General features: G+C 39.2%; 1 protein-coding gene across 1 annotated transcript; it reads left to right on the top strand.

The window, feature by feature from the left end:
* The first annotated feature begins 415 nt into the window (after window positions 1–415).
* LOC140240399 (uncharacterized) lies at window positions 416–10,199 on the top strand. The gene is made up of 3 exons (XM_072320169.1): window positions 416–551; window positions 8,796–9,053; window positions 9,795–10,199. Exons 1-3 carry the CDS (start codon window positions 471–473, stop codon window positions 10,197–10,199), a joined length of 744 nt encoding a protein of 247 aa, XP_072176270.1. The 5' UTR covers window positions 416–470.
* Window positions 10,200–17,374: the final 7,175 nt, after the last annotated feature.

Below are 17,374 nucleotides of genomic sequence, written 5' to 3'. Positions count from 1 at the left end.
ATAATCATCAACCTCAATGCCATAAATGGTTGTAGTGTACCGCGATACAATAATCTAAGTACTAGCACATTCGTGGCTACTAAATGTCATAATACTCAGTTAGGATACCATCAACTTTTAGGAAGGCAAATTTGTCTGTATCCTAAAACTTGGTATGTGTGCCCGTAGACACTGAATAGTGCTGCGGCTCTCGATCGATACTAATCGATCTATGTCTTTCTTTCGTGTATCTTGGTACCGTCTCGCGTTGAGGGTTCCATTCGTTGTTTTCTCTTTTCTTTTCCTTGAGTTTTTCGACCATCTTTGTCGTCAAAGGATTTGGGTTGCCACACTCTATTTCGGCGCAAACAGCGAGGAGCAGAGCTTGGATGCCTGGCACATTGCGTCGCTAGAACCTGGACTATCGCTGGAGGATTCTATAGAAAAGGCTATACCTGTTCTTATTCCTCCAGATCTAGATTGAGTGTATAATGATGAAAGCCTGGATTTTCCTAGCCGTCTTGATTGGCTTCGTGTCTGTTGTTTTAGCGGCGGGACCACCCCAAAAGGAGGTAAGTCCTGGACCAGCTTGACAGTCATGTCTGACATGTATATCTTGTGCCAAGAACTATACGTGCAATACGTAAGATGTCAGCTCTTAACCAATCAATAATCGCCATCTTGCCCCTAATAATATTTCACCATCAAAGCGAAGGCACCCGTTCCCTTCTCATGGATGAGAATCTGCTAAATTGCGATAAACATCTTTATCTTCTATGTTCGAAACAATATTTCCATTTTAACGTTTCTTTAAATGCTATTTATAGGATCAGACAATTAATCTTTTTACCGACATGGGGTATATTACAGCAAATTGGGTCATATCGAAAAATCAAGACCCAAAGAAATCCGTAGACCTAATTTTGATCATTAGGATTTGGCGTCTCCTTCAAAGAATGAATTTTCAACCATTGTAGAAATTTCAAACAATAATTAGTCTACTGCATCGCATATCAACATCAGGCTAATAGAGGGCTATAAATCATAAACGTTTTTTTCTAATACTGTACTACTCCTTAGGAAAAAAGACTAGGTTTATTTTGTCAGTTTGTTATAATCGGAACTGTCGCTGTTTCTCAGTGCGGGAGATAGTGCATCAAAGTCTATTCAACGATTTGGGAAGAAATGACATACTTTTTTATCGTTTGATCAGGTAGGGACTACTTTGAAGTAACTCAGGAATAGATCGAGTCAACCTTAATTTTGTTAACTAGCTACCTTAGGTTTGTTGACAACCCTAAATTTAACCAAAGTTTAATGTCAACAACTTGGGTATGCACATACTATATATCAACCAACATAACGACTGATCGAATATTCGCCTTATTATCAACTGGTTTTCAGCTTTCATGATGACACAGATCACAAGGAGATTTCGTGTAAACTGCATAGTGCCCCTTGATAGAAATAGGATAATGACGCACTTTTAATGTAGTCGTTCGAAGAGTGCTGAAATATTTTTGTAGATCAAATTAGGCGATGTGACACAGGTCAGGCCGTGGGGCGGATTCAAGAATTCTGTAAAGGGGTGAGGGTGCAACTAATATTTCTGGTGCCACTTCCGGGTTCCATTTCATTTTTTAAACAAAATTTCTTTTGTTTTTAAACGAAAAATAAAGGGGGAGGGGGCGTGCGCCGGTTGCGCCTCCCTCTGGATCCGCCACTGCAGGTCCACTTAATTTGCACGCGACAACTGCAAAGCGATGATTAGCCATTGCCGACGGTTGGAAAGATTTAATTGATTTCAGTTATTTTCATAATTTTTTTCTACATTTTCTAGACAGAGTAAGGACATCGTGTATACCTCATTTTCAAAAACATCGACAAAACTAAAAGGACAGTGAGACAAACTCTCACCTAGCCGATGTCCTATTATAACCTCAAAGCAATCTATGGAATCTAGGCAAAATATAACATCATAATGATAACATTGCCGCGTGCAGAAAATAGTAAAAGACATGACAGAGTATACAAGGGAAAGTGTTAAGAACAGGGAGGTATGAAGATATCTAAACAGAAGCTCCATCATCAGATCACCATACAGTAGCGACTAAAACAGAACATTGAAGAGCAGCATTACCCCCCCCCCCCCCATCTAACTGTTCCTAAACGACAGATAGGCTAGTTTGAAGAGAAATGGACGAACGACTGAACAGCTGCCATCGTAGTCGATGCTTAGCAAATATTACTACTATATTCGGCACACAAAACGTTCATGAAAAAAAAAATGACTGCAATCAATACATGCATAGAAATGGCTTGGATTATTTGCTTCTTCATGCATGCACTATTTGTCGCCTTCATTCCTAACTGCTGAACGGTCTAATTTAACACGCGTTTATGTTACGTTTTCGCAATAGCTTGCAACAGTTATCTCGCAACAGTTTGGAGGCACTGTTGCATATAATAGTGGATAAAACCCATGACTTTCAATTGGGAAGTTTCGAGTTTGAATCCCGTCAAGTTCACGGGCAAGATGTTTTAACCCACCAGGTAACTCTGACGAATTCAGACGGAGAATGGATGCCTGACAACAACAGGGTACAAATTGTACTAATAATGGCAGCGCCCTCTTGTGGAGCACTGAAGCGAGGCTACCCTGGATAAATGAAGACCTTGATTATCATTTATTATCTCGTGTATCTGTCCCCGACACAATCTTAACATGCAGCGGTTTCCATGACTGATATTTCACTGATGGTACTGTAACGCTTTTCGTGCAATAAAGATAGGCATATTGTAAGGGGGGAGGTAAAAAACAACAAGGACACAAAAAAATCCTATATGTCGTTTAGCATGTTCAGGCCTACAGCTCCGCAGTAATGATAATGCACATAAAAAAGTTTCACGAAATTAAAATCCGTGCAGCGAATAAAAAAAGAAAGAAAGAATAACACTCATCCAGATAAGCATCTTAAAATGTCCGTCATGTCAGGACATTGGTCTAAGATATTGTATCAACATATAAATCCCTGCCATGATCTTAATTATGACTATCACAGGGCTTTCCCGACAACGCAATAGCCACTGCATGCAAGAGTTATTTGATTTGTGGTTCAAATGTACTCAATATGACGATATCAATTAATATAACAATAATAAAAAAAAAAACTTAGCGAAAATATTGATCGATATGTTCACATTGATGACCTTACCTACATCATTGGAAAGCCATGTAAGATGGAGTACCCCCTAAAGAAAGGAAGAAAAACAACAACAACAACAACAACAACAACAACAACAACAACAACAACAACAACAACAACAACAACAACAACAACAACAACAACAAGAAGAGCGCATGTGCTAAACATCTCCCGCTCTGCGACACGCCGCATATTTGGGAGGAAACATTATTTATTGTATTGCAACTGTACGGTAATAAACAGCATCTCCTCTGAGATTACACGTTTACACTGTCTACTCTCTAGTTGATGAAGCATTTTTGATTCTGAGAATGTGCATGGCACAATTTAATCTTCCTTTCGTAGAATTTAGTAGAAAATTGATTGATCCTCCTCTCCACTATCAATACTGCTGAAAACCTCTGGCACAGCATTTTCGTCTCTCATTCCGAGAATCCGTATTACTCTGTTTATCCTACATTTATGTAAGAAAACATACAAATCAATTCAAACAGTATCGAAAAAAATCTTGAGACTGAATATTTTTACCGCCTAGTCTGTGGCTAAGACATACATAGAAAGGTCACTCTAGTTTTAGGTATTCTAAAAACAAACAAACAAACAAACAAACAAACAAACAAACAAACAAAAGAAAAACGGTGGCACATCTACCATGTCTACACAACAATTTGCGGTTCATTCTGCATACTATGTTCACAGTGCGCAAGGCTTCACTTTTTGTGAGAAAATAATTAGTCCAGGCTAGAAGGCACCCAACCTTGTTTTTCGATATATACAATGCTTTTTGATGGTTTCTTGTCAATTCGAGGGTGCTGATTCCAAATCCGATTGATGCCACTCGCGTAACCTTGAGCATTTTCGGCAAAATGCAAAAATCCAAAATGGCCGCCAGATATGCTAATTCTGCCGTGATAAACACAATAATGTGCATTATATAACCAATTATTCCACCAAACTTTGTACATTTCTGTTCCTAGAGTTACTCCATCTCCATTTGCAAGAGAATTTTCATTTCATATAGGTTCATTTAGTATTTAAAGCTCATTTTTTTTCTTATTCAAAATGGCCGCCATTCCATTGCTTATGTGCTATATGAATGGCAAAACATATGCATGGAAATATAGAACAAATTTACTGTATTTCCAGTCCCGTACCTACGCTGTCATGAAGTGTTGCATGTGTAATACAAATATGTTGGGTGTCACTTACAATATAGAGGGCCTACATGTATATTTGAGCATTTAATATTTATAACCCTTACGATGTTTAACACAATTTCCTATATACTTCATTTTGTCTCAACAACGAATATAAGTTCACTAAACGTCTCGCATGAAATCAATATATACCATCATATTCTACATGCAGGTTGAATATAGAAATGTAATAGTAACACAATATATCAAGAAGCCTAGATGAATGGTATTTATCAAATAATGTTGAAAATGGAGGGGAAGCTATAGAAAGCAAAGCTTCTAATATGCATTCCCCTAAAACCATATCAACAAAGTACAGAAAAATCCTATACAGTAAGTGCAGAGATATGGTGCAGACAAAAATACATCGGACATTAATGAGCCAACTAAAAACCCTTTACATTGTAGATTTTTTTTTTCCGGCAAGGAGTTGGGGGGGGGGGGAGGGAGGGAGGAGTCCTGAGGCGAGTTTGAAATGGATCATAACCTCCATCACTTTGATATGATATAATTTAGAAGTATCGCCGTGATATTATCGAGCAAACTTGATTTTCTTCTTGAATTAAAACAACAAAAACTTGTGAAGGCATAAACGTACGGATTTACATGCATTGTTTCTGTCACTCAAGAAAGTGACATTTATGTTTGTATTACTTTATTGTGGAAAAACGAATAAATTCGAACTTGAACTTGAACTTGAACGAAACTGTCCAAACGCAATACCGTACAAGAAATTCATTAAACATCAACCAAGGAGCAATGTGAGATACCTCTTTCAGTTCTCTCACAGTTCCCAGGTGTTGATAACACTTTGGCATCATGATCTCTTTCAATCTTGTCCTAAAACTAAAACTTTCATTAGTTTATCGTTTCTAAAGAACCCTTTAATTGGATGTTTGGCAGCAGGCGACATCAGCCCCGAATTTGAAGAATTCTCAGGCTAAAGATGCATATTAGTCCTGCAATTGCTTTAATTGCAACCACATCTGGTGATGTTCAGCACTTCCTCAGGGGTCAGAGGGCGATTATTTGCCATAGAAACAGAATGAAGACATGAAGACTTGCTTGATCACCACCCGTTGAAGCCCTATGGCTTTGTTGCCAGGCCAGAGACAGTCGTAGGTAACTTGGGTGGTATCAGAGATGACACGAGACCAGCAACTGCACGAACCTGTTTTGGGGTCAAAGCTTTCAAGTTACGGGAGGGAAATCTAGACTTGTGGGATTTCAGACGCATTGATGGTAGGTTGTTCAAGGGGGTATTCCATGAAGCGCTTTGTCAGATCTTTTCTTCTTGACAGCTGTTATAAGCTACTAAAATCCTTGCATCTGATAGGCTGAGAGCAAATTTGTCCCACAAATTTGTCAGACAAAACTCTTCATGAAATGCCCCCATGCTATCGTGTTTAGAAGGTCAGGGTATGCGTTGACGGCACTGGTGACACTTACCATCTTTTCCTTCCAGCGTGAGGGAGAGTGATCGAGTGCCAGTGAAGGAGGGTAGACTTCCTTAGCCTATGCTTGGAAGGCTTGCCACAGAGGGCTACCTTGAACATAGCGTTGGCAAGATGGTTATTAAGATGGAAGGCATGGGTCTGATGATAATCTTATAAAGGTTGGGGCAAAGTCTCCAGAAGGTGAAGAACTCCTCTATTGTCTTGAGATGGGTCAGTACTCGGCTGGTGTCATCCAAGGACTTTCTATGAGACGTAAAGGCGAGATCATCTGCAAACTTCCTACGTGAAGTGAATGTTATGTCGCCATGTACATGTTAAAAAGAGCTCTAGTGGACTTAGTTTACAGCCACCATTAAGAAGACCACCATTCAGAGTCCTAACACAGCTGGTCTGGTTACCTACAGCAATCCTGAATCTGCAAGTGCTGAAGATTAAAGACAAGCAGTGTGAAGTTGTTATAACACTGCTTTCAGAATGAGGCAGCACTTTACAGATCTCAGAGTCTCCCTTGACATCATATACTAGTACGCAAACACATTCACTCCGAAAAAATGGTGGTAAAATTAATCTACCATATATAATTCATCTGGGTTAACATGAAAAACTTTTGGGTATTATTTTCCTTTCAGAGATTTGACGACAGGAAGTGAGGTGGTCCGTTTTTTCCCCTTTTCCCCCTGACTCATATTCTTTCTCGGATGAGGGGACTGAAAAGTTTGTATAATATCGCTTTTAGACAATGTAGAACAGGAAAGGTAATTGGAAATTTCATTTGTGTCATCATCTAGGATTCAGCCTTTTAATTCAGCAAATCAGAGTGAATGTTATGATGTTAAACATCTCATGGAAAGTAAGTATCAAATGTTCATACCTAATAATTTCTGACAAACAATCTTGATGTTGGCGTCAATTCAAGCTTTGGTGGATTTTCCAAATTCCTAGGGAAAACATCAGATTGAGGTACGTATAGCAAATTCGGATGTTTTCATCAAAAATAAAACAGCTTTTGTTATTAACAACCTTCTGATTTATAATCAGCACACAAATTGATAAATAGTGTACCTGAGTGACAAAAAAAAGAAGAAAAGAAAATCTCTTTATTTCCATGTACACTTTGCCGTTCATATTGTGCCAGGGGTATATGAGTGACATCCATTAGGGAGTTTTGTATTGAGAAGAATATAATAAGCCTAAAAACAATACATTTTCTGTTCGTTTGCTTGTTTGTTTGCTTGTTTTGCTATTGGCACTCATCAGATTTGCATTGCACCTGCAAAATTTGATAAAAGCGTAGGTATGTGACTGAAAAGTCGTCTTCTATTTCTATGCATATTTTTTGCCATTCATATAGTACATGAGTATAGGACTGGCGGCCATTTTGAATTGAAAATAAGCTTAAAATGCTAAATGTACCTCTTCAAATGAAAAATTTCTTGCATGTGCAAGTATAATTACACAAGGAACAAAAATTTTAAAAACTTTGAAGGAATAATTGGTCATAAAATTGACATAACGGGAATTATCATGGCCAAATTACCATATCTGGCGGCCATTTTGGATTTTTGCATTTTGCCGAAAATGCTCAAGGTTACGCGAGTGGCATCAATCGGATTTGGAATCAGCACCCTCGAATTGACAAGAAACCATCAAAAACATTGTATATATCAAAAAACAAGGTTAGGTGCACTTTCTATGGAGCCTAGCCTGGACTAAATGTGTTCACAGTATATTGCAGGCACAAGGTTAAATGTTGCAGTACGTTTTTACACTTCTCACAAACATCTGTTTTTCCCCTGCTCAATTAATGATTGTCTGACTTTACCTGTCTATTGACTTCAGAAAAGAGAAATTCAAAATGTTTTCGTACAGTTTGTATCAGTAATCCCGTCACGCCTGATCATACCCTATATTGTTACATACCTTCACGGCCTTCGGCATATCGTGTGAATCTATATGTGAAACACATAACTCCTTTACCACTGTTTACGTACACTAGGTCGGCAGCCAGTTGTTCTCACAAGATTTGGCAATTTCCTAGCTACGGCTTTAAGATCTCTGTGTTCAGTTTGAAGCCCGAACTCGCAGCGCTGTTCTCTAAATAGTGATATTTTGATATTTCTCTCCTTCTCTTTTATTGCAGACAACGAATGTGTTAAACCGAGGTGCTTGTTTTGCAGTCGCCTCAATTTCCGATGAATATTAGTAGTGATACTGAGTACTTTATATGCATGATGTGATTATTAATAAAGCTCTGTATCATAGAATGAATAATAAATTTGACATCTAAACCTCGTCATTGACACTTGTAAGCCCTTTTCTAACTTCATCGGTTCCTCTTTTAGGTGAATCTAATTTCTAGAACGAATGAAGTCAAATGAGACAAGATGACATGAGATACAAAGATGAGATGGAAATGATTACCAGCTCTTCATTTGCAATTTTGTTTATGTGTATGCTTAGTTAGTCGATGTAAAACACGGCCTTGTTGAAAAACAGCTTGTCCAGCTGACAGCAGGTTTTAATCCGTGTATAAATAAGATAAACTCAACTCAACCCCTCAACTCATGCGTCTCAAATTCATTCTATGTACTCTTTCACTTGTCATATGTAAAAAAAAAAAAATCGAATCAAAACTCTTAAGCCCAATGCCCACTGTGCGACCTGAGCCTTCGAGCTGGTGGCGAGCTGCTGCAAACTGTATGGGGCGCCAAGTGTCTCATGGCCTCAATACGAAATCAGTCATTTCGTAACGAAATGATCATTCCGTTCATAAAATAAACATTTCGTCGACGAAATGACTGATTTCGTAACGTAATAGGCCATGCGACACTTGGCGCCCATAAAGCTCGCACCAGCTCGCCACTTTATAGCTCGCAGGCTCAGGTCGCACAGTGGGCATTGGGCTTAAAATTGAGCAGTTTGCTTTACACTTCTTCTTTTTTCCATCACTTCGTCAGGATGAGGTGACGGAACACCACGGCCCCACCAAGTGGGATAAATCGAAGCTGCGGGAGAAGCAGGGCCAGTTCATCAAGCGCGCCATGGAGATCAAGGAGGACTACTCGCTGAGTGACGAAGAGAAGGCCAAGGAACTCCACAAACTCCGTGAGCACGCCATGATGTACATGGGCCCCCACGCCATCCTGCCCAAGGCCCTGCTCCACTCCTCGCCCATCGAACCCGTCGAGACCAGACGGAAGGAGCTCGTCAGACAGGTACGTTTCGACGTCGAGAACGACGTCGACGACTACACTAATTCTTGTTTTGTTATCATTCTTATTTAGACACGCACCCATGGCGAAATGTATGATCACCAGCGTTGCAGATTATATCAGTAGTATTGTCATTTACGATTGACTCTTAAGGTGGGAAGGAAATAATCAAACAACATAAAAGAGGAAATACCCCAAAAGATACCGAAACGGTAATGGTGTATGAAGATGATGATGATGGTGATGACGACTGTAATAAAGACGTGTACTTTGTGAACGTGAGCGGTTGTTATCTTAATGATGCCAATACTATTATGATGTAATAATTCGGGTAAGCCATTCCACGAGACCGACACCCACGTCGAGTCATACAGCTCACTAGTTTGACATTAAAAAAAATGTCCATGAGTCATACAGTCTACGAGTTCGACATGACAACACGGAGCTTAATGTGTCGTTTCGTGGGCCTCATTTGCTTAGTGTAGAACTTATTGGCTGTATGACACGTAGGATGTATAATTTGTGGGCTGTATGACTAATGGGCTGTATGACTTGTAGACTGTATGATTCATAGGTGTCGAACTCGTGCCGTGTACCCAACGATTCTGGTACAAAGCATAAGGGAACGCACCACCACTCTTGACAATGACGTGGAAGGTCGTTGAATATCGAAATGAATTCATTGTGCATTACTTCATCGCATTTGTTTTTCAAAGTGATTTCGTTTGTGTCTGAATATTTTAGGTCGAGCACATAGCCATCGCCGACCTCGAATTCGAAGACAAGAAGGAACGCCTGAGGGAGGCTCGTGAGCAGTTCAAAGCCGACATGGAAGAGATCCACAGGAGCCTGCCCGCCACGGCCGTCAACCACGCCCGCCAGCACATGAAGAAACAGGCGCACGCCAACGCCTACAAGGAGATGATCAACCACGGGCTCCGGGGCGAAGCGGCCGCCAAGGTCCGCGGACAAGCCTTCCGCGAGGCCATGTACAGCGGCGTGCAGAAGATGACGGCGGGCCTGAAGAACAAGGAGTCCGGACAGTATCGGCGGGATCTGGAGGCACAGCGCGTGAAGAACGCCCCACGTTTTAATGGGAAGGTGAAGCGTCGTGCCGCGAAAGTCTCGGAGTCGCGTCCGGATATGTAACTCTCCGGACCCCTTCCTCCGGATACCCATTACCCCCTCATGGAGGCCCCTATTATTCTTTTTACGGACATTCTCTTCCATTGACGGGTCTCAGAGAACTCAAACGCAAACCTGCCAATAATCCATCCATTACATTTCTCTACATTCGTATCCTCTCTGGTCGGAAGAAAAATGGCGAAATCATTCATCCCTCAACACAAGTGAACAAGGCAATCGATAGCAGATTCAAAGACGCCAATAAGACTAAACTTATAGAGATAACACACCAATCTTACCCATGTATATAGCATAGTCTTCATTGCTGTTTATAGCGAGGTATTTTTCCCTTAAAAAGTTCAACTTTTAAGGAAGCTCTCACAGAGTTATTTGACATTATTAGTGAGTTTGGCGTGCATGTACAATTGTGAAATATAGAAATAGTGAAAACGTTTTATCGACACTCTGGTATTTTTTTAACAGGCATTCACACACAGACAAAAACGAGGCCAACAAAATATCACTTTCCTAACAGCGCCTAATGTCCCCAAGGTTCAAGACGTTTGCATAGATGGTGAAGATGAAAACAACTAGGGGAATATTCTAGTCATCTTAACAAGTTCTGAGGGTTTTGCTAATAAAGAAAAAAAAAAAACCCTGACATGATGGATATAGTAACTAACAAAACAGAAGTGTCTTTTTTGGTTTCATATTCTAACCACCCTTTGTTCGGGCTTTTTGAATGATTATCTTCTTTTTGTCTTGTAGATAAAAGAAAACAATCATTGACTGTTTTATTTATGTATAGCGCTATTTCAGTGATTGATGTGAAAGATCTAATTATGTATTATCAAATTTTCTCTAATGCAACTATGCAGCCAATAAAAATTGAGTAAGACAGCGAAAGCGTGTTTTTCGAGTCTTTTCCATTCTCGACTCTAGGTATGTATCAGCACATCGTATAATATGCGTATGCTGGTGACCATAATCGAATCTGAAGTAAACGCACACTTGTAAACTTTGGAGGAAAAAAAAAACCCTCAGTATTTCCATTAATGAAATTTGCGTGAAAGTGAGAAATTTCAGTAAAAGATAAAAACAAATGATCTTCATACTCAAATAGTGGGGCGCTCTGGCATTATAGTGGATAAGACTCCCGACTCCCAACTGGAGGACAAGGTGGGTTTACCAACGGCATCCCTCTCGACCCAGGTGCATTTAATGGGTACCTGGCAACTCAAGGATAATGATAATGGCAGGTCCCTCTGGTCAGGGAGGTAACCTCCCTGCTCTGGTAGAACAGTGGCCACACTATAAAGAGGCTACCCCGGATAAAGAAGACCGTATCTTTTATTATTGTTATCATTATGTAAAACATTTATCAGGACCTCCAACTAATGCCTCGAAATAGGCATCACATAAAAATCTTATACCTGTGACGGTGTCTTTGAGATTGAGTAAAGTGAATAACTATATATTGTTCAACATATTTCGCGAAAACGGTGCACGTTTTTTTCAGTTTCGCCTACCAAATTTAGGCGGATGGATGAGAGGCAAGCGAAGTTTCATCATCACTGCTGTGTCCACGCAGGAAAAAAATACCATTCTGCATCACCAAACTGACATTCAAACTGTCGTAACTTTGTCAATACTGGACCATTTTGATAATATGATCTGTTGATTTGCTGCTTTGAGTGCTGCGATTGCACTCGATACAATTATTCTTGAACCATCATGGCCAGTATTATATTGTCCATATTGGGCTGAACGTTCAGAAAGAAGAACATACACAATGTTTTCACATCTATATCCATCAACATACATGTGTAATTTATGTCTACATATGATTCACACACAAACACACACACACACACACACACACACCTCCCACACACCCTACACCCCATATATATATATATATATATATAGTGAAAAATTTGAGCAAAGAAGAAATGGGTTTCCATCGGGATTATCATTTTCTTTGCTGAAAGTTTTCCCTCAATATATATATATATATATATATATATATATATATATATATATATATATATATATATATATATATATATGTATATATATATATATATATATATGTGTGTGTGTGTGTGTGTGTGTGTGTGTGTGTGTATGATGCATAATAGGCTTGGAGCGAGAGAGAGAGAGACAGATAAGTGAAGAGGAAATGAACGGTGGGGGATAGGACATAAGAGAAAGAAACAGAGAATGATATCCTATGAAATATGATAAAGCTATTGATCTTTGTATATTCTCTGATAACATATTTCTTATCTCAATTTGATAAAAATTACTTCAAATAATCAAATAGCATGGTTATCAATTCCATTCTTCAAACAAGAGTACATGTATATAGGCCAATATATATACTTTTTTTTCAACGCATATTCACAAATTAATGATGCTTTCAAAGATGAATTTTTGCGAAGGATACCACATACTGCATACAACCGGCCCACCGACACATTAGCCTCTGATCAAATCATAATTTTTGCTTTGTCTATTCTAGCGTTGGGTGAACCTTTACTATCGTTGCACTTGAGACAATAGGCATGATAGGTGAAATCCATAAATCACCGCCGCGCTGTAATGCAAAGTATACAATCAACAGCTGCCACGGCGCACATGCATGCTGGTTTATAATAGAATACCGCACTGGTTAGGAGCCATATGCACCACCGCTGGGGCAAATACACTGCACGGAGGGATAAACTACGCGATTGAAGAGCTCTTACCATCTGGTCATATAAACTTGGAAGAGAGAGAGAGAGAGAGAGAGAGAGAGAGAGAAAGAGAGTGAATTAAAAAGAGGCAAACTGAAGGAAAATCGATTGCACATATCGATTCCAGGCACATATCTAACAATTCTATAAATATGGCTAGCGATCATAAACTTTCTTTGATCTTAGATCTCGGCAATGTAGATACGCTTTAATACTTAGAATATGATCAGTACAGAATGAAAAGAGAATTCAAAGGTAGGTTACCAACACTCAAATGTTCACGTAAAGACATCACACGGTACTATTGTTCATGGAGAATAGTTTATAGTAATATGAACTATATTAGGCAAGTCGATTAGTCAAAGTTTAAAGGATAAGTTCACCTTCATAATTATATCACATGTGAATTGAGAGCATGTAGCAATGTTTATAGAACACATCACTGAAAGTTTAGAGGGATACTACAGTATTGGTAGAGATGAAAATTGGGCTTCAACTTTCTTGCGAGACACCAAGAAAACACCTATGAAATAGTACAGAGCATACCATTTTAAGAGGAATTCAAAGTTTCTTTGATAAAAATCGGGTTTGGAATAGCTGAAACATCCAAAAACAAAGTAAAACAAAACGATCGTAATAAAATGTAGGTCCAACACCTTAGTAGGATCGCTCTGTTGTGGATATCTCGGCCATTTCAAAACCAATTTTCATCAAATAAACATTGAATCCCTTTTGGAATTACTTGCTCTTTCATATTTCAGAAGATGTTTCTCACTACCTCACCAAAAAATGATAAAAAACCTGAATTCAAGTCTCAACCAAAACTATATGATCCCTTTAAGGAAAATTGGACAATCTGTTAAAAAATTATGAATTTTTGAATTCTCAGCTCCGCCATAGCTGGGTGAGAAGTGAGAATATAGGGAGATTGTAACATACTTTCACATTTCACATGGAAGAGCACTTGACTTGTCTCCTTCAGACATCAGAAGGCGGGGGAATAATGTTACCCTTAATATATCAGTGAAAATTCGAAGGACTGTGTACTTTAAAAAAAAACAACAACGAAACTTTGTGAAATTCTCTTTTTCCTTACATCGTTCTACGCATGTGACATCATACACTGTATAGTCTTCTCATCATGTAGTGACTGCAAAAACATTAAAAAATCATAAGTTTTGAACGGATTGTCCGATTTTCCTCAAACTTTCAGAGATGTGTTATACTAGTACTGCTGCATCCACTCAATCAACATGTATATGAATGTGAACTTGTCCTTTAAGGAAGTATCTGTGAACAATTTCAAAATTGCACCTGTTTATTGTTTCGTTCAAGAAAAGTACTAGATGCCGTTCATCATATCATCAATTACATTTTTTTTTTCATCAGAATTTTCATTCATTTCAAAATTCAATTGTAATTAAACGTTTGAAGATACTTAATGGCACAAAATCAATGTAATCATGGAAAATATACATCTGTACCTAAAATACAATAAAAGTTGTGACTATTATGAACGCATCCAAACGCCACACGAGCTGCATGGTCGCTTAAAGTAAAGTTTATCATGATCAGTATGCAAAGTTACCGAATAAGTTCTGGTCCACTATCTAATATCCCAACTAAACAATAAAACAACAACTCACAAAATACCACTCGACATACATTTTAATGGAAATGTTACACCTTAATGGCTAATGTATTTTGTTAAAATCGTGTTTTGACGCAGCCACTTGGTTTTTTCCTGTAGTATGCAGATTACTTCTTGTCACTCTCATTGAAACAAGGAAAAGTGAGTATCGAGTTCGAAAGAGAGTCAGAAATATATGCCGGGGATCAAAAAGTGCATTCATATCATGATAACCATCGCACAAAGGCTGAAAATGTAAAAATCTTAGTTTATACTGCACGTATTGATAAATCTCTGTGGGAGTCGTTTTCGAATGAATATGCAATAAACATCACTGAAGTAATCGAGAGCGAAACGATATCTCACATTCAGCGACATACAGGGGAATTATTCTCGATGTTTACTATACTAATGTTAAAGGGACTGTACAGTACTGGTTGAGGTGGGGATTCATGCTTTGAACATTCCTAAGTGAGATAATGAGAAACCTCTTATGAAATATGAAAGAGCATGTAATTTTAAGAAGGATTCAACGTTTATTTGATGAAAATTGGTTTTCAAATGGCCGAGATCTCCAAAAAAGTGATAATAATAAACTACAGGCCACGCGTTTTATTAGGATCTCTTTGTTTCACCTTGTTTTTGGATATCTCAGCCATTTCAAAACCGATTTTCATCAAATAAACTTTTGATACCCCTTAGAATTGCATGCTCTGTGACATTTCATGGAGTGGTTTCTGAATATCTCGCAAAACGTTAAAAGCTAAATCCTCACCTCGACCAGAACTGTACACATCTCTAAACAATCCCTGCATTGTAAAGATCGTTCCTTCCCTTCCTTCTTGTAGGGACGCGGAAAAGATTTTTTTTTTTAATCCTTATCGAGTGTATAGGTCCGTCCTCTTCTGTGTGTACCAGCATAATTTTGTCAATATAAAGACCCACACCCTTATTCAATGAGGGGGGGGGGGGGGGATCGAAGACAACTATTAACGCGTGCCCTCGCAAATTCAGTGGAGTTAAATGGATACAACTTTTATTCAAACATACACAACTTGCTCAAACGCTTGGGGTTGCGTTCCTCTAAACATTCCTTAAATCATACATCATGCCAGCTTAAAGCAGAAATTATAACACGTTCTCAATTTGATTGTGACTTTTATGAAGTACGCTGTACTGTACGTATACGTGGCTGCCATTTAGGCAATTTAAGCACCACCATGTATACTGCGTATTCGAAGCCAATGCAGCTCCGCCTGCTCTGCGCTGTCTCTAATTACCCCCTTTATTTCATAGTCTCTATAAATCTGAATAAAGAAGAGACTCAAGTGTTTTATCATAATTTCTTCGAATTTTCGTACCGTAGAAATCATATAGCAGGGAAAGACAAAATGAGTAACTAATATACGCAGAAATCTTTAATTGATTTATGGTTTACAAGCTGAAAATATAAATATTCTCTTCATTTCAGCTATGAAAACAGGTAGATTTAAAAGGAAGGGGAGGGGTCGAGAAACATCATTTATAATACACCACAGGGTAAAAAACAAAAACAAAAACAGAATGAACGCAAAGCCAACAGGGGTGCGTTATTACGCAAACATTCATTTTCATAGTCTTATGATTGAAACGAATATTGACATCAGAATACGTGGTCGAAGTTGAAACCCGAATTGATCAATTATCCTTTCCATGCTGTCGAAAATCATCTCTAATTGACTAAAGATATGGTGGAAATTGTTGCGATTGTAATAGCGATCTATATTACAATCGAGGCTTTCAAAGAACTCATATCAGTATAAATTTATGGACACGACAGTCACCGCATGTGCAATGTGAGAAGAATCGTGGGGAGGCCTCCCAAAAGATATGTCCACTTGCACTTTGAGGAAATACCTTAGCCCTACATGATAGGGGGCTAAAGGTCTCCTCCCGGATGTCAAGAAATGGTTCTCCAAGATAATAACCGACTATGTCTGTCCTCATTATAACAAATCTAATTAGATACAGAAATGACGTCCTGTTGATTTACCCACACCACCAAACAGTATTTTGTCTACTGCAGCAAGTTAATTCCCAAACAAATTAAGTGATGAGAACCACAGCAATGATTATATTCGTTATCTTCTAACACGCAAGCTATCTATACTTGCTAATGTTGGATCATTCGAGACTCTACAGACCCCTGTTCGTACAATGCTTTCCCGATTTCCCTACGATGACGTTATATACATGACGATGCTCGGACGCATTGATGCCATAAACAATCATCATATTCATGTAGTGACACACGTTGGACGGTCGCTTCATATGCACGAAACGCTCGTCGTTCCTCGGCGCTACGCCGAGACGCGATGCCAGGACGCCAATGTACGAGTCGTCCATAGCGATCGGAGCAACAGTGCCGAACAAGGGAACCATGCGTAGCACGACGTCGAAAGAGAGGATGACGGTTGGACCGCGGATCATGTCGGGAAAAACATCGTCTTGAAAATCACCGTAGGGAACGTAATGGGCGTCGGTCATGTCCCGGATCGGGAAATCTTGGCGCAACACTTTGCCGGCGTAAACGTTGCTTGTTTTCTTCAGGGTAGTCGTTATCCAGTTGGATAAAATGGGCCCGTTGATGAAGACGTTGGCATTTGTTTTAAGCAAGTACGCTGGATGACAGCTGGGAGATTCCTCGTGCAATTCAGTTATCCACTTCATCGCCATCATCAGCTTCCGCGTTTCTTCCGCGTCCATGTCGACGAAGTCGCCTTGCAAGATGTCGGCATACTTGGCGCTCTCTGCAAGTATCGCTTCGTTCTGAGAGGCATCGGATCCTACGG

Source organism: Diadema setosum, chromosome 17 (genome assembly GCF_964275005.1).
Source record: "Diadema setosum chromosome 17, eeDiaSeto1, whole genome shotgun sequence".
In the NCBI taxonomy this organism is placed as follows: domain Eukaryota; kingdom Metazoa; phylum Echinodermata; class Echinoidea; order Diadematoida; family Diadematidae; genus Diadema; species Diadema setosum.
Note: the sequence above shows the minus strand (reverse complement) of the source record. Positions and strands in the feature narration are given on the sequence as shown.